Genomic DNA, 24,594 nt, shown 5'->3' with positions numbered 1-24,594 from the left:
CTGGTATATACAGCTGCACATCTATATTCATGATCATCTCTTATGTGGGCAGGGACTGATAAAAAGAGAGGTGATACATAGAGGGTCAAGGCTGATAAGACACAGCTGGTGGGAATGGAAACCTTCATCAGTAATTCAGAAGTACTCTGAGTATTAATATTCCATTTGTCCACTCTCTTCTGCTACCTGCCAGAAGAGGAACACACTGCAAGTCCAGTCCGTTAGTAGAAATGTAACTGTTCTGAAGGAAATGTAAAGATTTTTGGCTAAAATAAAGGCATTTAAGATTGCATTTATTCCACAGGAGAGAGGCTGTTGCTCTTGATATTGCAGGTATTTAACAGGTGCCGCCATTAGAGTGCATCTATCATTGGCATGCAGTGGAAGTAGCCTATCTGTGCTGCATCATTGATCGAGAAAAATCACTCTATCATTTCACTATTATTATTTATTTATAAACCACCACAGATTCCGTAGCGCCGAATACAGAATCAAGTAACAAATAGATGAGGTGATACACATAAGTCGCACAGATGAGTGTGAGCGATGCTATGGGGACTCACACAGAGTGCAGCAAAAATACATGACTGGACATACGAGGGAGTCAGACAGTAGACAGACATGGGACAATAGGTAGAGAGGACGCTGCCCCCGTCTATGAACCAATGACGTCTCTGAGTTGCTAGCTCAAAGTGAATTTTGCTAATTTGTTAGTAGTTCCCTGACAGCTACAAAAATGATATCTATTTGTTTTAGAGTTTAAAGAATAGGTGGACCTAAACATTAGCTACCTAACCCTCCCCCCAACTAGCAAAACTGTGGGTCCATGACGGTGACCAGAATCCACGTGGAAATTATATCCTTATCTTGGGTGCAGTAATTATCCACCTTCAGTAATTTTCTGTAGTTTTGGGGGCTTTTTCTCCTCAATAGGAGCGTGCATTTTCTTGGCATCTGTTTCCCTACATTTTGGTTTCTAATCTTCCCCAGAAATCAGTCAGCATGTACTGGAAGTAGGAATCCAGTGGCTCCAGGGACATTAGAGAACAAAATCAGACAACAGAACCTTCAGATCTATATTAGAGATGAGCGGGCTCGGATTTCGCTAATCCGAGCCCACCCGAACAGTGCGGATCCGACGGGATCCGAGCACTGTTCGGGAACTTCCGGGCGCCAAATGAAGCCAAACCGAGGCTATGACATCCAAGTCTCGCGAGACTCGGATCTCATAAATGCGCCGCTCGCGGCCGCCATCTTCATTCTCCCTGTGGTTAGTGAAGAGGGAGGTTGATGTGCTCTGTCCTGCTGATAACTTTACTAAAGTGGTGCTTTGTCCTGCTGAGTGCATTAGTACTTTGTCCAGTGCTCTGTCCTGCTGATTTATTTAGTCAAGTGGTGCTTTGTCCTGCTGAGTGCAGTAGTACTTTTTCCAGTGCTCTGTCCTGCTGATTCCAGTGGTGCTTTGGCCAGTGTCTGTGCTGCTGAGTCCAGTGGTGCTTTTGTTCTGTATTTGTTTCTGATAAGTCCATAGCAATTTGTTAAGCAGCCAAAAATCTTTAAAAAAAAAAAAAAAAAAAGAATCTCTAAAAAATATTTAAAAAAAAATAATTGAAAAAGTATAAAAAATATTATAGAGCAATATATTCTTGCAGTCCAAAAAAAATAGGACCTGCCATTTCTATTACTATGTTCATTGTTTCTGTAGTTCCCAAAAAATAGGAACTGCCAGTTCTATTACTACAGTCATTGTTTGTGTAGTTCCAAAAAAAAGGAACTGCCAGTTCTATTACTACGTTCTTTGTTTCTGTAGTTCCAAAAAAGGGGAACTGCCATTTTTAATACTATGTTCTTTGTTTTTATCTGTGCAGTGGAATTCAGACCAGTTGAGGGTGATTATATTGTGGCCACCACTCCACTACGCAGTCCAGATAGATGCGTATCAACTACATTCAGTGTTGGGTCCAAATCCAAAATTAATGAAAATTACCTGTCATCGTCAAAAACAAGAGGCATTGACACGCTCGAACTACACCCTGTATATGCTGCAGAGGATGTAGGAGCAGGCAGCTGTGCAGTGGAATTGAGACCATTTGAAGGCGGAGGTATTGTGGCCCCGGTACCAAATTGGGTACCGGGCCCACTCCACTACGCAGTCCAGAAAGCTAACTCGGTGCAACGTTTTGGACTAAAAAGAATATTGTGAGGTGTTCAGAATAGACTGGAAATTAGTGGAAATGATTGTTATTGAATGTTATTGAGGTTAATAATAGCGTAGGAGTGGAAAACAACCAAAAACCAGGATTTTAGTGCTTTTTATGCTTTTTAAAAAATAAATCGGAACCCGAAATCAGAACCAAAACCTTTCGTCAGGTGTTTTGGCAAAACAAATCAGAACCCAAAACCTCAAGCTAATCAGAACCCAAAACACTAAAAGTGCCCAGTGCACACCCCTAATCTATATGGGTCGTGGGTGAATTTAAGTATCATTTGAAATGAAAAGAGCTTGTATACATGCAAATAGGGGATCTCATGCTTGGAATTTAGGGCTTATTGGTAAAAAAATATTTTTCTCAATTTGGAGAACCATCCCTAAACCATACTAAAATGCATTTAAAAATAAAATAAAAAATTACTTTGGACACGTAGTCAATATGTGGTATTGCCGGAGGCCTTTTTGGCATATTGGCCCGGGATGGTACCATAAATAGCAGAGCTGGTGTTACTTTCACATTTGTTATTTTTAAATTATGAAAGGTCACTGTTTGCTGAATGGTTCAGATGCCGAACGTTGACTGTATAATACTAAACACGTTCCATATGGAAGAGTTATAGAAATTAAGAGTAGAAATAAAATGTTTAGTACAGAAATAATTAAATATATAATGCAGTCCGACCCTGCAAATTTCAAACCAGGAACCCTCTCTAAATTTACGTTATTGAGCCTTTGTAGACCTCTGAAGACATCTACTCATCCCCAGAAAGAACATTTTTAGCGCATATATGAATGAAAAGTGGCTTTAGCGAAAGTCTAGCTTGGAGCAATTGAGCACAAAAAGTTTGTATCATTGCTTATTACAATTACACAGATTTCATATAGACACTTTGATAATGAATTGGTCTATAGTGCTTTGCAGTGGTACATTTATTCAGTGGGTGAGTCTGCAGCTTCCTTTGACCTACAACTTCTAGCACAATCCTTTAAGGAAACATGCAAGAATAAGAGGTGCTGGACATTTATTATATAAGTTGACTGGCAATGTTTTGGAGCATTTATTACTATTAGAACAACAATCCATTATTTCTAACTAAAATTGGGAATATCTATGAAAACCAGTGCATAGGAATAAATGATTCTATCAGGCGTAGCAGCCAATGGGTTTCTAAATTACGGTTTTCTGTATAAGTTAGGAAATGATATCATACATATTGTGAGCATCAAGGAGGACAGACCCAACTGAACTCTAGTCTAGGACCCTGATCACATGGTGATCTGTTAATATGGTCGCAGATGACAGATACAGGCTGACTGGTCATCTGCCAACAAGATTTACGGGCATGGCGTTTTACTGATTTTGATTCTTTCTGGTTTGAGTCTTTATGTTGTTATAATATGTCTGGTGTTCCTATAAACATTGTAAAGTAGATCTAGAGGTAATGTTTAGGGTTCTACTAGTGGAATTAAAATAAAGCTCAGAATCGTGCACATTTTTTTTTTTTTTATTTATTTTTTTTTATCTGTTTCAGCCTGTTTTTCCAATAAAGAGCTCATCCAATAAATTTTATTTCCTGTAGCATTGTACAAAAGAAGCTCTACATGTCTTGGAAATAAGAAAATGTATAAAGTGCATGATCAATACCATAAATAGATTTCTGTGGTGCTAATCATGTTGGCAGTATTTACGGTTTAAACAATTTACTTCGCCTGTTGGCGCTGCAGACCCTTTGCAAATAAAAGATAATATTACCTACGGAAATATAAGAACAGTTTCTCAGGACAAAGACTCCCAGTGCTATACACCATATTAATATGACTCAGCCACGATCCTCTCTCCCCCGCTGCCGTCAATGTGCAGACATCTGAGAACAGATTGTCACATACAGTGTTTGGTATCATTTTAGGCATGAACTATGTTTTAAAGTTTGTATTGCTAGTTATATTATTTTTTAATATAATTACATTTACATTTGCATTTTCCCTATATGAACATGATGTTGTGTTGCTATGCCTTTATATATTTCCCTTGTTTAATGTGTGTTGGTTCTTGTTGTAGGTAAATTACCGAGATAGACAGAGCGGGAAGGATTTCCTGACGTGCTTGACTCTGTCTCCAGTGCAGATGACATTCCATGGCATTGGCAACTCTGTGGAAACCAGCCACGACCAGGTATTAGTAGTGTCTTGTCCACTGTTATACCCAACAGAAGAATAGCTTCATAATGAACCTTAAAATCTAAAAAATTCAGAATTGAAGTTTCTACGTTCTGTAATTGTGTGCCAGTGCGTTTGTTTTGCATTAATTTTAAAGTGATTTCTAATGTAATTGTATTTTTATGTTATTGAATGAAAATGGAACTGGGAAGCCCTCTGTTTTAAGCTCATATGGTGTACACATGGCAATTGTAGCGTAATACTTTAAACATATCTCTACTCTTCATCATGCCAGGTCATAGCTTTCTGCATTTTTGTTTGATTATTAGAATAGGGAATAACTGAGCGAATAGCAAAAATGTTATATTCAAGAAGAGAAAATGTGCACTTGTACGTAGGAGAACTGGGAAAATACATTTCAGGGTAATTTCCTGGGGTTACCATGGATTTGTCAAGTAACCAATGAAAAAGAATATTATGGAAAAGTATATATTTTTTGTTAAAATTTTTGTTAACTTTTCCCTAGCTAAAGGATGTAAAATGAAAAAGCTATATATATTTAAATATGTTACAAAAAGAACCCACTTCATGTCCAAGAAAAACATGCCTTGTTTTGTACATGATGTCTAGAACCTTCACCCCCCCCCAACGAACATGCACACACCATCCTTTTCCCATGTTACAAGATCCCAACTCAAGCCAATCCTTGTTTCAGCTGTTTTTTTTATAGCATTGGATTTGTAAATGTCGTGTTTAACACTGAAAAACCAAGGTATATTTTGTTCACTCACTAATATATACTGATTTATTACCAACTATATATATATATATATATATATATATATATATATATATATATATAAAAAGCATGCAGCACATTTTGGGGTTCAGCCCAATAATCAAGATTCATACTTTACAATACAAGGCATGATTTTTATACCAACAAGTTTGAAGTTTCTAGTTTGGGTCCTTGTTTTCATGTGTTTCACACTAAATGCCTCATCAAAACATTTTCCTTGTGTTATTTGTCGTTATGTTTTTCTTGAAGCAGCGTTAAATGTACAGTCACAAACTTACGGTCACATTTTACGCAAAGTTACTTTGGCGGAGGACAGGCAGCTAGGCACAGGTGCTTCGGAATTGCACTGTTCAAGTCCCGCTTTTGCTTTTCTACTTCGATGAATGTCATTTCACACTCTATTTCTAACTTCGCATTTCACAAGATTTATGAGTAGAACTAAGACGACAACTATCAAATGATCCTGCTGTGCGGTGGGATGGGACTGGGAAACTTAAGGCCAATTCCACGAGTAAAATGTGTACAATCTTCTAGTCAAATGCAGAAAGAGGCAAATATTTTGAAAAGTGTGCTCACCTCTAGTTAAATTGTTTGTTTTTATAAAGTATTTGGTTCAGTTTGGTTCAACAATACATATATGTTCATGTGTTAAACCTTCAGAATACAATTACTTAGGCTGAGAACTATGATAGAGGAGTAAAGAACATTATTAGATTGCTCTACAAAAAGCACAAATTGTAAGCTCTTTGTAGCCATGCGTGCCACAATCAAATAGATTCCTCTGCTCAAGAGAGAGGATCTCTTCTGTGGCTGCCTTGTTTGCACTAAAATAACACTGTCAGAACTTTGAATGGCATGTTCTGGTAGATTGCATAATATGTGATTTTTATTGTATTTTTTTTTACTTGGTCTCATTAAGTAAGATTGTGCTCCTTTGTGCTTGGTCTGAGAAGCGTTAAATGAGTTGTTTACATTCCGCATTCTACACACACAAGGATTCGGTTGGTTTGGTGTATCCCAAGCTGCAATTATGAATTTTATTTTGGAAATTATATGTGAATAAATTAAATGCCACTAAGAAGGTCTAAAAAGTGGCTGCGAGAACATGAATTTAAGACCCCATTCTTTTCCATTAATTTATTACATGTAAATCTTTGCTTAATTTTTGCCTAAACTATAGCTGCAATTGCTTTACACTGGGCACAATGCTGCACAATATAATATAAACAGAATATTTACTTAAAGAAGTTGACAGTGGACCACATATGGGAGAATGGGCTCTTCCTGGCTTAGTTGTTGCTAGCTGAACCTCCTTAATTTTATGTTTAGTTCCGCCTGTAAATTATTATCTCTGCTGGGAACTTGCCTTACTACTAACACCAACCATGGTCGATAAAAAGGAAGTGATTCTATCTTGCCACAGAGGTCTGAGTGATTCAGGCCACCTTATTGTGAATTACACTGAGTTGTTACGGATTGGCCCATTGAGTGTAAGGAATCGGTGGCTTATTCTAGGCTCTTATAAATGGAAAGGACAAATAGGTAGGTTCCAAGGGTAACAGAATTTCAGGGGCAGCAAACGTCCTGTAAGTTGCCCAGTTGTCTGGGATAGACAGCTGCACTTCAGACAGAACAGCCAAGGATATCACACCAGTCAATTGGTTTCTAGTTCATCTAGCCGCAGCTGGTTTTATTCAAAAAGAAACAAAAGGCCTAGCTTATTAGGCTTCTGTCTAATACACTGGATCACCCTCTCTGAAGTGAAGGACCCAGTGTCTCACACACACATATAAAACAATTGCACTTACTGGTCATAAATTGCAGTGTCTCTCAGTAGCATCCAACTACTCTCCAGATTGTGAGAGACTGGTTGAGCTGCGTTGCAACTTTTTATCAGCACCTTGCATGTGCAACTCCTGATTATTGGCAACTTGCTAGCTGGTTGGAAAACCCAAAATGTGCCTTGTAAATGTAGCTCACCCTTCTCTCTCCATTTATACCCAAGGGACCCTTACCTGCTTTTCCTAACGTTGAAAACCAACTTTTAGAATGTTTTCTCAAACACAGCAAGATCCCTGGGGTTTTAAAACATGCAAGACAGAATGCGTAACAGAACACGTGGTGCAGACCGTACATTCCTCCTCTGATTTCAGATGTGCTCCTGCTCTGCATGACCTCACTGTGTTGTGCTGATAAGGGATGAGGTGTACAGGGCGGGTGATCCATAAGCGTGACAACACCCTTTTAAAAAGTTAGTTATATCCAAGATGGCCAGATTCAAGATAGCCGCCATACTAGCCACATACCTTAAAAAGTTTACCACCACACCCAGATCATATATGTAGACACAGGATTGATATTTCCTTACTCATTTCAGTTTTAAAAGTGTGTTTCCATTCTTATAGACAACCCTTTATATTGCACATGTGAATACTTTTTATATTTTTATAAACTGTTTGTTTCAGTACTAAGAAAAATCTAGAGATGAAGTGACTGTAAAGTTTGTTTTCACTACTAAGCCGAAGTATTCCTTAAACTTTCTGCATATACATTTTTGTTGTCAGGAAGTAGCACTCTTGGTTTGACTGCCTACTGAGAGTTCTTTACACTAGCAATGGTGATAGCAGAAGGTCCATAAGATTAAATTAAAATTTGATTTTATTTAAAGAAAAACTCTGCGGGAATGGGGCGAGTGGGGGGCATGAGACTTCCTCTCCTCTTGTGCTGTAACGGAGACATAAACACAGAAAAGGTTTAGAAGTACAGAGCCCTCATTGAATGGTTGTAGATGCAGCTGACTGGGCAGAGTACTAATGACAGTAGTTCATGTTTTTACTTTAATTTGAGATGTTTCTAAGAATTTTACAAGTGATATTTGATACATAGGTCCTTTGTGTAGTGCTATTCCTCGAATCAGATGGTAAACCTGTCATTTATTGATGTTACAGATAAAAGAGGTATATTAACGTTATTAAATCTCATAGGATGCGAGCTAGAGCTTCACTTTTATGTCAGCCAACAATGCGGAAAAATTTTGACATGGGGATGGAAGTCTTGAGCAATTTGACCATATTTTAATTTTAGTAGAAGAAATGACGTAGTCCTGCAGCATTTGAAAGTAATTACACTACACTAAGTGTGGGTTTTAATAAAAATGTGTAACACATGTGTAAAACCTGAGTGGCAGTGGGTACTTGCAAGCTTTATTTCTATTTTGGGCATCTCATTATGTTAATTATGTTAATGGCAGTGAAAATGTTATGAACACTTTATAAAGCTTTACAGTTAGAAAAAAATGTTTTGTGGGTGCATTTGATCCTTCTTGCAATTCACATTTGTTTGTTTTTTACATTTTTGCTTGCTTAAGTTACAGGTAAAACTTTTAAAATTTCCCCATTTCCCTAATTGATAAATACACCCAAATTGTAAATGGGTATATTCCCAGGAATAGACATTACAGTGGCATGGGTTGTTTACAAAGATTGAATTGCTTGAGTAATTCATCCTTCATGTACTTTCTGCAGATGTTTGCTTTTCTTTTTTACTTTTCTTAATCAAGCGCTTTGCCTATTTTCTTTACACCCCTCTTCTATGTCCGTATCACTCACCACATGGACTCAGTACTGTATGCATTGGGGAATCAAATGCTCTTGGTTTTAATGGCACATCCTCTTAGCTAGATGTGACCCCACCAAATGGGTAAACATTAGATAAACCTAAAAAATGGAAGATGACGCCTGAAGCTTATCTCAGTTTGTTTTATCGAACCCACAAGTAGAATTGCTACTATAACCCAAATCCCCAAAATGTGTAGCTTTTTTTTTTTTTTATTAATATTATTGGCAGGATATAGTATAGGCAGGAGTTACTACTCTAAGGAACAAGCAGTATATAACTGAAATTCTCTGTCCATATAGCTTGATCGCAGTAGATTGTCCATACAATGGATGGTAAGTTTTGTTAAATTTAATATATTTGTGGGCAGCACGGTGGCTAAGTGGTTAGCACTTCTGCCTCACAGCGCTGGGGTCATGAGTTCAATTCCCGACCTGTGTGGAGTTTGTATGTTCTTCCCATATTTGCATGGGTTTCCTCCGAGTTCTCCGGTTTCCTCCCACACTCCAAAAACATACTGGTAGGTTAATTGGCTGCTATCAAAAATTGACCCTAGTCTCTCTCTGTCTGTCTGTGTGTGTCTATATTAGGGAATTTAGACTGTAAGCTCTAATGGGGCAGGGACTGATGTGAATGAGTTCTCTGTACATCGCTGCGGAATCAGTGGTGCTATATAAATAAATGGTGATGATGATATATGTGGCCATTTTAGGTAAATACAACTCAGTGAATTTTTTGGTCATATATAAACCTTTATTTATTGTTAATTTTGATTGGTGTTAATATATTATGTTATAACCTAAAAGTAAATCAACATTTTTGGACAGAATCTCATGGTACATTTATTAAACCATACCACTCTATGCAGACATAGAACAGTAAACCTACCCAACACGAACTCTTCCGTAGACGACATCATCAAGCTACAAATATATTACACTCTATACAGACATAGGACACTAAATCTACCCAACATGAAATGACCACTGGATGTGTGATTATTCTATTATACTCTATACAGATTCTGTACCCCCAATATAACGTGATCGCACTCTACACAGGCACTACACCTATCCGTTACATTGCATTTGTGTACAGGATATAAATAGATACAGAGTATATCTAGAAAGAGGAGCAATATTGATGATTCTTTTTTAAAAAAAAGCAAAATGTCAGAAACTAACATTTCCTGGGACAAACAAACCCTCTGACTATCACTTGAAATCTGAACCGATTGGCATCTATCAATATGGTATGTAGTTAGCGGTTATATAGAACCTATGCCTATGGAGTGCTCACAACAATTCCTGAAAGTTTCATTTGATCTACAACTCTAGCCTGGTGTTAACAGCTTGTATTTCTTCTCAGTGAGTTTGCAGAAGTCCATTGAATAGGATTTCGATTTAGCATCTGTTGATAAAATACACAAGAATTTACCAGACTGCCCCGTTTGTCAGTGACCACTGTAGTCCTCTTCTTCATCTCCCACACAGAGAAAACTTTGCAAGAGGTGTTTGATGTTTCCTAACGTTTACAAGACGTTAATTCAGCAGGACATCCCTACTGTGGTTCTCAATGTTAGCAAATCGGCAGCTGTTACCATTCATTCCGTCCAGCATGACATGTTTGGGTAGGGAAGCCTTTTCTGAGTTTCTGACAACAGGAGAGTAAATAATGCACGCATATCCTGCTGCAGCCTTAGTTTACTTTAGTTAATCTATAGATATAATCCTCCTGGATACGTCTACTGACATTAAAGCTCACCGACCAGCTCCCTATCCTTATTGAAGGCACATGTATTATTCGGAAGTCGGTCTATTCCTATTGTATTTTTAATAGACCATTAGAATGTTTAGTAAATAATAGTGCTCTGTTCTCCTGGGAAACATAATACAATGCTGCTAGCATTAAGCATTAAATAAGTAATCCACTGTCTGTAACGTTCTCATTGCTGGATAGTAGATGGTGCACCCAACAACAGCAACAAAAATATCAAATAATACATTTTGCTAGGCAAATAAGGCCAGTTTCTAAATAAATAGATTTTTGTGTCTTCTAGCTTTCGTTTGCATATAATTATAAAGACATTAAGAAGGGGCTGCTAAGCAGAGGACCAGTGAGAGAAAATTCAAACATTAAGGTTTTGCCAAATGAATGTCATCATCTATTCAGATAGCATAATATATAATATTAGACAGTGTTCGTTCGCGATAATGGCTTTAAAAAGTGCATAATAGGTATATGCTCCAAATTGTGTATTAGAAAATCTGTAATAGTGGAAGCAAACTTATTGTTGTAAAGCGCCACACGGAATCTGCTGGCGCTATATAAATGTTGATGATGATAATACTGTCTCAAAGAGCAAAAGTATGTCCTTCAGTATGGAGTTACCATTCAGTATAAATAATTTGAGTTTATTAATGCTTTGACAGATTACTTCAGCCAGGGGCAGGCTGGGATGGGTGACGGAGGGGCATCTGCCCCCCGGGCCAGTCCCATAATATAATGGGCTACTTTGGGCTGGGTCACTGGGCCACCTGCATTTTTTTCCTTTAAAATAGGCTGCTGAGTTGAGTCTTGCCCCCCCCCGGGATGACGTTTGCCAGCCCTCCCCTGACTTTAGCCAATTCTTCATTGTAATAGGACAGCTCATATATTGACTAGTAGAAACTGAGAAAGCAGCCAGTGTGGTCTGGTGGGTGACTCATTACACGTGTCTTGTGTTTACAGTGGGCAGCATCTTTATTTTGCTAAGTGTCTGTAAATCATAGGGAACAGAGGAGTGTATGGCTGGCCATAGACATGCAGATTTGGTTAGCGTTTTGGCTACCAATTTGGCGAACCATTGCTTCAAATTGGGCGCCATCCTGACATTCAAACCAGTTGGATCCCAAATGACCTGTCAGAATGATAAATATGTTGATGCTCATCATTGGCATATTTGTGAAATCGCTCAGCAAAGGGGCTAAATGGCCAAACTGCTTCCAGGCCCAGTTATTAAGGGATTGTGCCGAGTCACTTGTGTGCGCTGTGGTTTGCTTGCTCTATTGTACAGCTGTGTAGTAGGAACCACACAGACTATCAAAGCAGGGATGCAGTCTCTCCACAATTAGAATTTTAGAATACACTAACTGGTTATAGATTCAAATACAACAGCTAAGTATTTTGATATCAGCTTGCAAATGTAGGATTGGTTCTAGAAAGCTTAATTTTTCTATGTACGTAACTCTTTTGTAAACCAGGATAACTCATAAACAGTTAGGTCATCATTCTCAATGGCTAATTAATCTTTACAATTGCAAAAAAGTAACATGTCTGCTCGAAAACCCTTTACCATTTCCAGATCAGTGCCCAGATTGAGTTTGTGGCATGTTAAGCCTTGATTGTAAGCTTGGCTTGGCAGGCACATGGGTCCTAAAGAAATCTAGGCACAGCCTGAAAAGAAAAAGAAAATAGTAAGTCCTGTCATGAACATGTAATGTGTGTAATGATTCAATCTAACAAGCCAGACAACAGGACAAATTGTCAAAACTGATATATTAATGGCCACCTAAAGTACCTGCTATTGCAAGTTGCAGGTAAAGGGTTGGCTACTGTTGGTCCGAGGGGCAAATAGAAATGCCCCAACCCATCTTGCCCACCCTCCCTGAAGAATAATGCGCAGTGACCATTACTGTACCTACGTTCTCAGTCAATGATCAGCAACCATCAGATAGTAAAGAAATGCTAAATATGAAACTCAGAGGTGCAATTTTTCTTTTGTTTCTTTGGATTGCAGTAGCCTAAAAAAACACTTCCAACTCTGACCTGAGTTTTGTCCAGCTGGGTCGCACAAGCAATTTTTGTCTTCCGTGTTTGTAGCTGGACCTTGACTGGTTTTGTCACTGCTTCAAAATTTCCAGCGGAAACAAGCTGACTTATAAAGCGATTGATATGGTCGTTGAGAAACCGTGTGACTTGTTGTCAGTGTTAACTTTAACTGGGCAGCATTTTCTCCCAGCGGTTTTCTTAATCTGTGAAAACACGTTTTCCTAGCGATCATAGCTACAAAACCTGGAGCCTGACGTGACACTTTTTTTCAATGGAACAGTATTTGACTACAAAATTGGTGTCGTTAAAATAATGAGAATATTACTATTGTGACACAGTCCTGATTTTATGCTTGTCCGCAAAGCCACATCACTCTAGTAGACTCTGTTATGGCGTAAATAAACAGGTCCAGTGACATCACAAAGATCGCCTTCAGCGCTGATCCTAAGCATTGTATGTTACTGTCACAGTATTCCAATAAGTTTGTAGCATGTGATCTTCCCAGCATTAAACCGCTTCAACTCACAGACCCAGAAATAAGAACTTATTTGTTTCTTCAGTCTCATTAACAGGCTTATATCCCTTAATTATGGAGAATGGGCAAATAAACAATGCTATTTATTATGTTTTTGTTGTCTTAATTGTAATAGTCAAGTGTATTATTTTAACATTCTTTCGTTTATCCTACCCTGTGGCTTGTAGTTTTTCCCAGTATGATCAGATTTCAATATATATATGGGAAGAATTATCAGATCAGCTTTTTCTCTGGCATGACAGCACTAAGTCTGCCTGGAATTTGGGCTTCCCTCACTTTGCAGAATATTGTGTAAATCAGGCTCTCGGGTTTCAGAGCGAGGCACGGGGTTGCACAGCATCCATTTGTCAAGTTGATTGCACATCGGTGAATTAGCATTAGATCTTCTTTGAACAGATATGTAAGGCTCTTCTTTCTGTCTTTCTCTGTGTTCTAAATAAAGACCGCTTAGGAAAATAAGACGATACCACAGTAGAATCAGTCACTCAAACTGTCTGCCTGTTTTTGTTAAGGAAATGGCTTTTAAGTTGGCTGAGCAGAAAATTAGCAGGAAATTAGAGAACATATAGGTACTATCCAGCTTGGTGGCCTTACAGGATGGTGACAGCGAAGTTAGACAACTGCCTGTTTTTTTGTTATTACATTTAGGTTTGTAAGATAGAATTAAAATAAGCTCTGGCTTTTGGGGTAGTTAATTTGTTCTGGGTCAAATGATCTCCTAAAGTTTTATATAAAATATAACATTTTTGTTTTCATTTTGGAATTCAGGTTTTGTTCTTCTTAACACCGACAACTAGTAACTACTGAATTTTTTATTGCTTTGAACTTAGATTAAGAAAAAAAGAAGGACACAGTTATGTAATTACACCAATAATGAGACTGAATACTCAGGCTTACAGAACTGTAACCTTCAATACCCTAATATTAAGTTAACAATGGAAAGGTCTGTAGACTTCTAAAAGCTAAAACAATAAAAAAGGCCACGTCTACAAGTTATTATTATCCGCAGTGCCAGAGAGTGGAGAAAACAGGGACATACAAGGTAGACAAAATAAATACACGTGAAGGCAAAAGGTATGAAGTGCTGGGCTCATGAGAGAGCTTACAGTCTAGTAGGAAAAGGGCCGAGCTGAGACAAGAGGAGAGAGTGTGGCTCAGAGTGGAGATTGGGACAGTTGTGAGGCTCTGGTAAAGATGTTGGTACTTAAAGATTTGAAGGCTGGGGGAAAGTCTGATAGTGGGGAACTCCATAAGTGTTCGGACACAGGAAAAGTCTTGTAGGCTGGTGTGAGTGGTAGTTACCAGAGATGAAGCGAGGCACGGGTCAGAGTTAGATCTTAGGACTTGAGGGAGAGTATTGAGGTTGATGAGGTTTTTAGATGTATGAAGGAGGGGTGTATAATTTCAGTTGGATTGTGGAGGATATGGGGATCCTTTGTAGTAATCTTGCTATTTTCAGAGATGTGAAGCGGGGAGAGAAGATCAGTCTTGCGTCATTTCGTTTTCTAGCAATAATGATATTTATTCATATATGGCGTCAGTTGTAGTGGCTGTGACACACTAGTATATGAGACCAAACCGCATCCCATGTAAACCTCTGCTTTTTCTGTTCGAGGAACTCTCTACATTTGTGCACTTTTTTTTTAACTCATTTTAGACTTAATCAGACACGAAGGGGCTCATGCTGAGATGAGTGTAGGACTGTTTGCTTACTGTAAAATTTGTGCTGTGCATGCCAACAAACAAAGCAAATGCTTACATCAATATGCAGATTTGGTGCTAGCACCTCTTTATGCTCTTTAAGCGTAAAGGGGACGGAACGGTGAAGGGAAGGGGCGTGTAAACGGAGTGTAATAAGGCTGTCATCACATAACTGCACACTGAGTCAGACCTGCACAGAGATGCAGATATGCCTGTCAGTTGCCAGAAATCTAGTGCAAATACACACTTATGATGATGCCGGACGCCAGCACTAACTAGCTGATTCTGATAGATAGATTGTGAACTCACCTCTGAAGCACATCTTGCTTTCTTCAGCAGGGGCGGAGCTGGCTTTTTTTCTTAGGGGATGTATGCCCCGCCCTCTTTTCTCTGTCAGCCCACAATATATTTATGTCCCTGTTGGCAGACACCAGGCAGAGAATGCTGCCCGGTCACTCTGATTGTGTTTTAAACAGAATGGCTGGGAAGGATCTCTGTCTGCCTCTCACCCGACAGGAACAAGAATATAGTGTGCCACTTCAGACAGTCCGCACCTGCTGGAGGGGGGGGGGGGGTGTGATTTCCCCGATCGCCCCCCTGGATCCACCACTGTTTTTCATTGCTTCTTGAGAAACTCATTTTAGGAGACTGGTGGACACAGTGGTCTGATTCTTTCTATATATCAGCAGTGCTGGGAACTTTACCTGCAAGTTTATAACATATATTACCACCAATAGCCTCTATCAGTTGCTTTCCTTAGAGACTATACAAGCTCATCCCCACAGCTAAACAGCTGCTTTTTACACTTTTCCTGATGATTTGTTACTACAAATTAGTCTAAAAGTGCATTTGTTTATAATACTGCATGCATTATCTTTGTCAAATAAGTTGTATTATTTACCAACTTGTATAATATGTAAAACATTGATACACTAATATGATTTTAATAAGTGTTGTTTTATTTGATTCTGAGATAGCGTTATATCTATATGCTCTTAGTGTCAGTGCAGCCAGTTTTTTTTTTCTTTTTAACTTGTTACCCCTAATTTTGAGTCTGTACATTCTCCTGCTGGGCAGCTGCTTACACTTATTATAACTTCATTCCATTCATTAATAGCGCCCAGCTTGATTTGACTTTGTTCAAATATTTTTTTTTTCAGTGCTCTTGCCTGTACTATGTGATTTTTTGTGGGGGTGTATTTTAGAATTGTTTGGTAGTTTTATTCATACACAAGAATGAAGATTACACCTACTTTTTTTGTTTGTTGTTTTTGTAATTCAAAAACGCAAATGCGTTTTTTTCACTACGAAAACAAATAGTGACAAACTTTTCTTGTGCTTATGACTTGGTTTGGTGTCAGTGTATCTGGCTGTAGGTGCACCTGACGTAAATCTGTTGCATATGCTACTGTTGTAGAGCTGGATGCATTTTGAGAAGCTCCGCATATTGGCATAAATACACTTTATATGTGTGGCTTTATATAGCTTTTTTTTTTCTTTTTTTAAAAAAAAAACCATATGCCTCCAACTCTGCATGAGTCTGTCTCTACCTTGTTTCTTTAGTATGATACACTTTATATTGTGGTATATCCTGACGTTAACTTGCAGATGAGGAATCTGTGCTCAGAAGGAGAGTGTCACATGCAGCTATCTGTAAAAGTCTGACTTCATTATCGGCAAGCGTCAGCTCTTGGCGTCGGGGTTTGTAATGAAGCAGTGGCAGTTGGACATATGCATACAAACTATATCTCTAAAGAGAGAAGTGTATCGTGCAGGTAGTTATCATCACCCACCCTCATGTGTCTGCTGACTCAACTTCTGGCTCCAGCACTATGTAATGTGAGATTGCTCTTTCAAGCCAATTATTCATGCCTGATATTAATCACTCTAATTTATCACAGCAGTAAAGTAGATTTCACCTACAAAGTAGCAGTTATCTTTCAATGCCATCTCCCTCTACTATCTATCACTATAATGGTACAAACCTTACGTGCCACTCAGCCCTATTAATGTTCATCTGACTGTAATAAGGAGCACACACTTGCTCTTCTTCCAGCTTTCTCTACAAGGTATATGGTGCTTGAATCTATTTTCTCTGTGTGTGTGTGTGTATGTGTATGTGTGTATACATATACATTGCTGTACAGCCCATCAGTACTCTCCAACCTCATTCAGTATTTCAATTGGGATCTGCATTAGATTTATAGAGAACATGTCTAAAAGCAGAAAGGGTTCATCAAGGAAATATTTTACTTTATGTTCTGTGGCAATGGATGACCAGACATTTGTTTCTGAGCACAATCTAAGTGGCTTTAGTACAAGAAGTATAGGTGACAAAGAAGGAGTTCCCTGAGCCGCTTTATCTCTCAATAAAATTATCTTACGTATGTGGCCAAAGTAGATGGGTCTAGCTGCTCCACTCTTGAGCTGTGTATCCCATGAGGCACGGTCTGGTCAGACGATGGCCGCACAAATTTAGATGCTGTCATTGTCGGATTTTCCAGTCATTGACATCTGAAAGGTCCAGATCAGATATTGATCTGAATCAGCAGTCTTTTTATAGGGTCATAAACACTGCAATTCATTAATAATTAGGTCTAAAACAACTTATTTGGCTTTCACAATTGCATTGTCTGTGGACACCTAAAAGTTCTGCCTGTGAGTCATTTACAAAGTGTAAATATGTAGTCAACAATAGCAAGCGGTCAGGTATTTGTTGTAATTGTAAAAAATTGCTGTGTTCCTAGCAAAGGTAAATTATTATTTTTTCTGGTTAACGCACAAATTCACATTATTAGGTCCAACCCACTCTATACACTGGCATAAATATTGACTGCAAGTGAGAATTCCCTGCTCAGGGGAACATAGTCTAATAAGGTAAGAAATAAACAGTATTAGTAGGTAATGGTTTAGGGCAGGCCTAGCCAACCTGTGGCTCTCCAGGAGTTGTGAAACTACAAGTCCCAGCATGCCCTGCCAGCTGTCATCTGGCTATCTACTGGCAAAGCATGCTGGGGCTTCTAGTTTCACAACACCTGGAGAGCCACAGGTTGGCCAGGCCTGGTTTAGGACTTCATCTAGAGTTAGGAGAAAATAGGAGAAAGCTAGAAGGTGCAAAATATCACAAAACATGTTGCACTGGGGAGTGGGGAAATTAATGTGCACACAGAGTTAGTGTTCTGAAGGGGGCGCATCCTAGTTCAACTGTAAATTACAATGTCAGAATAAAGCTGCCTGTTTTTCCTCCTCATGCAAAAATAAATTACACTCTTTAATTAGATTTGCCATGAAATGAGGCCCTTAGTGTCTATTATTGAAAACCACAGGAGTCTAAGGGGGAGATGAAAGGTCAATTTTTTTTCCAGATGTTAATATCGCCCCAAGCTCTTCAATCTATTAAAAATCTATTTATTTTCATTTTGGAAAATTTTACTCAAGATTACCGGTATTCCCATTCATTTCAGTAGGCAATGCATTTTAACATGGGCAAAAAGCTCATTGAAATGCATGACCCATTGGAATGGATGAGAAGTGCTCAGCCAATCAGAAGCAGTGCTTATGTGCTGGCCGCTTGTGGTTGGCTGAGCAGGTGCTGATCTCCAGCTCTATTGAAAACAATGGGGCTGGAGGTCAGCACCTGCTCAGCCAAACAAACTGAAAACGATGGGGCTGGCGGAAACGCATTGTAATACTGCTGTTCTAGTGTACCCTGGCTAATCGGGCATGTTGGTCCTTGTAGTTCCACAAGTTCCAGCAGCTGTGACATAATGTCTAAGCAGCCAATGGCTGCCAGGGCTTGCTGTGACTGTTAGTTGGACAATAGTATTTAATCTTTTTTTTTAAAATAACAATTATTTTAGATTCCCCTGCTCAGTTCACAATGCAGACATCAATGATTTCTGTGATTTTGAAATGTATGGCAATGGAGGTGTTAAAAGTGGAGATTTACATAGCGATTGTCTCTAATAGATAATCTGAATTATAAATAAATCACTAAAAAGTCTGATATTTGGTCAAAATTGAGCATTGATAGATCTCCCTATATGTGAGTAGCAGGGGTTAAAGACTCATGAGGATTAGTTGACTGCTTCAATCAGCAAATGGTGCTTTAAAGCAGTTCAAGAGATACTGAGCCACATGGGAAAAGGGTTTTAAGTGAGAAGAAGCTTTATTAGTATGTGAAGTATAAAGTTGACTAATCAGAGAAAAAAGTAGAGAGCGAGCAGGGTGTAGTGGGAGATTGAGTCTATCTATCTATCCTATCTATCCTAGCTATCCTAGCTATCCTAGCTATCCTATCTAGTCATAAGGTTTGGCAGTGCATATGTGACCTAAAACAATGCATTGTTTCATCCTTCTGAAATGGTATTGCCTCCTTCTAGCCCTCAAAATGTGCTATGTAAATACAGTAGTGTTGTGTTTTTATGTAGACCTACAGAAAAAAAGCTGCACTTCACATTATAGGTGGATTTATCAAACCTTCTAAAAAGGAAAAGTGGAGTTGTTGCTCATAGCAACCAATTAGAATCTAGCTGTCAGTTTCTGGAATATACTAGTTAAATGATAGCTAGAATCTGTCTGTTTGCTCTTATTGAAGGTTTGATAAATATACCCTAAGTACAAGTCAGAAACACCAAACATAAGTGTATGGAACATAGAGATAAAAAGATACATTTTGCCTTGAATTAGGCTGGGTACACACTACAGAAATTTCTCCTGATACGAGATCGTTAACAATTTTACCAAGGACTGGGGGGAAAAAAGTCCCGATCAGCATGTGCACACACTAAAAACGTTTTACAAGATTTACCTTCAGATCTGTGCTCTTCATCATAACCATCCGATGAAAAGATTGTGACTCGGCACACTCCATAGAGATCTATGGACACTGCCGGTCGTGAGCGCACACACACTGCAGGATTGGAACGACGTTGTTCCATCGTTGAACGAGAGTTTTAGCCAGGTTTAAAAATCAAATGAAGCGATACGATGTACTTCAGAACCATAATCACTCATCGCTGGAGTGTACACGCTAAAGAGATATCAGTTCGAACGGTCATTTATCGTGTGCTTGGCCCTATAATCGGCTGAAAACCCTGTAATGTGTACCCAGCCTTAGACTTTTCTGTATTGTGTATTGGCGATATAATGTTCTTTTTTCGTGCCTATAGTTACCCAATTAAAGTGTAAGCTCAGCAGGCAGGTATTTCTTCCCCCTAATGTTTTGCATGTAATGATATTATTACTCAGTTCTTGTAATTTATGTTTAAAAGAAATGTAGAGTTGCATACCAGAAAGAACTATAAAACTTTGTCCATACATTAATTACATACATTTTGTTTTTTATATCCTGGCTCAGTGCCAAGGAAAAATGCCTATGGCAATCTGCAATACTTTCCCACTCTTTCACTTCTCGCCCTGGACAGGGAATGCTTAACCTAAAGTTTTCTTCATAGCGAAGAGTTGACAGTATAAATTCACAGACTTTCATATGGCTCAGAATAACCCAGCAGTCTCATGTGCAGCGCTGAGAGATCACCGGAGAAAGGAGCAATATGATACATTTCAACACAATATAGATGATGCGGGCAGTGAATCAGCTACTAATTAGAAATTAATAGTTATATCACCTGATTTGGAAACTGTCCAGCACATTATGAAATAACACACTGTACCAACATCAGACTACAGAAAGCTTCAGGTGTTAACCCCTCGGTGACTACAGGTGGTCACATATTGAGAATCGGTTTTACCTTTCTGACACTGTTGACTTGCAGATATTATGGGTTTGTGGCTTGTTTATTTGTTACGGGATAGATGGATGATTTTTTGATTTTTATTTACTATTTAAGTAAATATATTTTCTTTTTAATTTAATAACGCTAAAAAAAAAAAAAGGCAACATTTTTAAAAAAACCATAAACTATTTTTCCTTTGCCCTCAGTCTGCGCACTCTCCGTCTTCCTCTATGGCCGTGCGATTTGTTATGTTAATTGCATCCAGGCATTTGTTATACTGCTTATCTGTACCCTTTGTTCTTATATGTGCGTACTTATGTCATTGTGTTGTTTCTTCTAACGCCCTATTTACAGCACTGAAGAATCCTTGTGGCGCCTTATGAATGAAAGATAATAATAGATAGTAATAATAATATTCTTCTTTTAATTAATTTCATGCACTGTGAACCACAAAATATACCCCAAATTGTATTCTTTACTATACAGTTTTGGACTTTTGTGGCCTAAAAAAGTTTACATGTTGATGTGTGTTTTTGCTTCTTCTTTTTCACTCTGGTAGTCGACAGTATGTTTAGTTTAATTTTACTATTTATTTCTGAGCAACCAATGACCAAGTACCCAGGAAAATGTTTCAGATATAATTAAGTAATGCTTTAAAGTTTACTCACTACATGTTCTCCTGAAATGTTAGTGACTTAATACGCCCCCTAAAGTTTACAGCGCACACTTCTTTTTCTGTTACATTTTCAAATGAAGAACTGCATTTCTACACGGAGACCCACATTATAATCACATTTTGAGCAAACCAATAATTTTTACTTTGTTCTGTTAGATCACAATTGTAACGTGAAGCAGAGTTTATTTAAGGCTAAGTTACGGTGCTCTCCAGCAGCTTCAGGCCAACAGATTTTGTATGAAAATTTGCTAACAAGGAATATTGGACCATCAATCCATTTTTTCATCTACATTTGATTATAATAATAAAACGTGGGCACCCACGTATGTGTAGATTTTTTTTTATTTTTTTTATCCACTCCGATGATTGGGTGATCATATTGTAATGTATGTGGCCATTGTTTCAAACTCGTTTTATTCAACATGTCGGGGAGAGAATGCACAAGCACCTCAACGTTTGTATGTGAAATGTGTTTAATTAAACTTCACCTAAAGCTTTGTTTCAATTTTGCAGTAATTTGGTAAATTATGATAAAATACTGGTTGGCTAGGATGTAGAGCACACTCCTCTCCCAACATCCCAAAGGTCCATTTTCAGTTCTGCTCTCTTTCTAAGGTGGACCTGTTTCATATACACAGTCGTACTGTAGATGCCTGGGCCTGCTAACACTCACTGACTACAGGGAGTTGATAGTAGCAGAGAGGAGAATAGCACTGGACCACTAAGGTCTTCAAGGAAGATCGCAGCTTTGACAAGTTATCATAACATGGTTATTTCCACCCAAAAGTATTGTTTTTATTGGAGCTCTCCTGTTTAAATTTGTTCTTTAAAACTGTCTCTAATATTTTATTTCCTTGTTTTTCAATACTTATCCCTGTCTTTTCTTGTCCATGTCACAGTTGTACAGTTTTCCCAAAGCTATTCATTACATAAAAATCAATCTGTGCATAGAGGCTCCTAATTGCTTGCATAAACAATGTTCTGACAATAGTTATTTTTTTATCAACCAATTAAGCCCTTTCAGTGTGCACATTCATTGCACAAACAAAAATCAACATGTCCCCATATAGAGCATCTTAATTGCAACAGTAAATGTTTTCATTATATGAGACTAATAATCAAACAGTTTACAATTTAAGGCCATCACTAGGGTTCATTAACATGATTATTCAGATGTAAGCAAAACCTTATTCTAATGTGCAATAGCATAATAAAAATAAATATACACTACTAGTGTTCAAGCTGTGTCAGACTGAATGCAGACATGGAATTTGTGAATGTCAGCCGGGGTTGAGTTGGGTGTCCACATAGATCAATCTTGATAGTTTATTTTTCCTATTCACCAGTTTGATAGCTTTGCAAAGCTTTGCTAAGGCACAACATTCCTCATTTCCTCTGTTGACTGAAGACTTTTATTACAAACAAAGAGTTAGATAGAAAATTTGTCTATGGGAAGAGAGATTTATACAACATCCATACATTGTGTTGGGAAGGCGTTTGTATCTATTTATCTGGCGAAACCCTAATTTTTTTTGTGTTTATTTTTAATTGATCATACAAAGTCTTAAATATTAGTACTGTAATCATATTTATTTATAGCTGGAATACCCTTGTTCAGTGACCTCTATACTAGAAGGTGTTAAAGCATACTAGGACTTGTAGTGTCACAGCCGGAGACTTAGCTGAACAAATCTATTCTGTTACTTTAGTTAATCTTATCTTTATGTATAATGTTTAATCTCATTCTTTGTAGTCTAGTCATATTAAGTTCCCCAAAATTCCAGCTTGTATTGATATACTGGAATTGTGTAGTTAATGAGTCTGGACATAATTATTAACTCCCCTTTAATCATTAACCAGCTTTTTCAGACTGGTTTGTAATGTTTACTGACCATTGACTTGGATTTCCTGCAGGACTTGGTTCAGATGCACTGTAAGTGTGCCCCTGTATAACAGAGATAAAGGATTCATTGTGTGTTTACTACTGGACTGCACACAAGTCATACAAAGTTGTGTCATTTACTTTCAGTAACTAATGGAAAAATAACCAATAAATTGGCAAACACTTAAGAAGGGACATGTACTTTATTGTTTTGTTTTTACTTTTTGCAAAAATAAACATGCTTGGTATAATGAGCGTAAGTTACCCTTCACAAAAAATGTTTGGTGATTTGTATACATGAATATGGAAGTGCTGTCCTGGTCTACAAGTAATTATAAAACTGCACCTATACTTACAGTTGAGATATTTAACAATTTATGTAACTTATCTACCATCTATTAGCTGTTATCATCTGTCATGAGCCACTTTAGCCTCTGATAGACAGAGCTTAATGTGCTTTTACTCTCAGGAAGTCTAGTCTACATAGAACCGTCTTGTCCGTTCTGATCAACACTTCATCTATAATTTAGGATGTTATTTTTTTATGGAGCTATTTTGTTTCAAAGCAACAGTGTTTTACGTCTGATGCATAAGACGCATCCCCGTGCTCCGTAAGTATGAGGCACAAGGACTGTTTTCGTGTAGTCTGGGTACAGTTTATAAATTAAATGGAGGTCAAAACATGTTTATTTTAGTGCAGGTTTATTTCACAAGTTGTGCTGGTCACATAATGGTGGAGCCTGCCATTAAACCCAACCGCTCAGGCCACCTGGTCCGAGTACATCCAACTTTCATTGAAGATGTCTAAACACGTAGGCCAATATTAGTGATCTTACTGCATTTACCAACGTGAAGGATAATCGATAGGATCGTTCTTGGGCATTACGCTGTTTGGGGTCCAATGTGGGTATATTGAACTAATTGTTATATAAACATGCTATGTACATTTCTACGTACTTTTAGAAACTACTAAGAACTTGCAAAGTTCAACAGTGGTTTTATTTTTTGATGAATAACTGTAAAAGTCATAAAGTGCTGGTGTACAGCATGGTAAATTGTCAGACAGGGACTGGTGAATGATACTTGTCACTGTACAATGCAGACCATATAGCAATGCATTTACATTGTGTAATATTTGCTTGAATAAAGTGCTAAAAAATCGCCCTAGTCCGATACATTAGTGTAAGACGCAGCAGCCCTATTTTCACATGATCCCATTGTCGCCGTGTATGGTTTGATGTATGTGCCGTAGTTAAACTTAAAGCTGACATTAGCGCAGTAAAACAATACTATCTTTTCGGTTTTATTGCTAGTGTTATGGCTCTAATGAATAGGTTGTAAATTAGAATTGGCATTAAAGGCTTGTAACATTAAGCATGGGGCTCTCTGTACCACAGCTCGAGCAAATCAGCCGGGGTGAAATCCCAATGACCAAGCAGCTGGCCACAGAAAGCTTTCCCAAAGGTAAT

At 38.1% G+C, this 24,594-nt stretch overlaps 1 protein-coding gene across 6 annotated transcripts in view; it reads left to right on the top strand.

The window, feature by feature from the left end:
• The window catches only part of STAU2 (staufen double-stranded RNA binding protein 2), a 194,234-nt gene that overhangs the window by 139,622 nt on the left and 30,018 nt on the right, over positions 1 to 24,594 (top strand). For all 6 annotated transcript variants that reach the window (XM_075213652.1, XM_075213654.1, XM_075213653.1 and 3 more), the window contains one exon: positions 4,272 to 4,385. In XM_075213652.1, coding sequence (XP_075069753.1) covers positions 4,272 to 4,385 — 114 coding nt within the window. The remainder of the gene's footprint in view (positions 1 to 4,271; positions 4,386 to 24,594) is intronic.

The sequence above is a fragment of the Mixophyes fleayi genome, chromosome 5 (genome assembly GCF_038048845.1).
Source record: "Mixophyes fleayi isolate aMixFle1 chromosome 5, aMixFle1.hap1, whole genome shotgun sequence".
Taxonomy (NCBI): Eukaryota; Metazoa; Chordata; class Amphibia; order Anura; family Limnodynastidae; genus Mixophyes; species Mixophyes fleayi.
The sequence above is the reverse complement of the archived record's forward strand: the minus strand, read 5'-3'. Positions and strand labels throughout refer to the sequence as shown.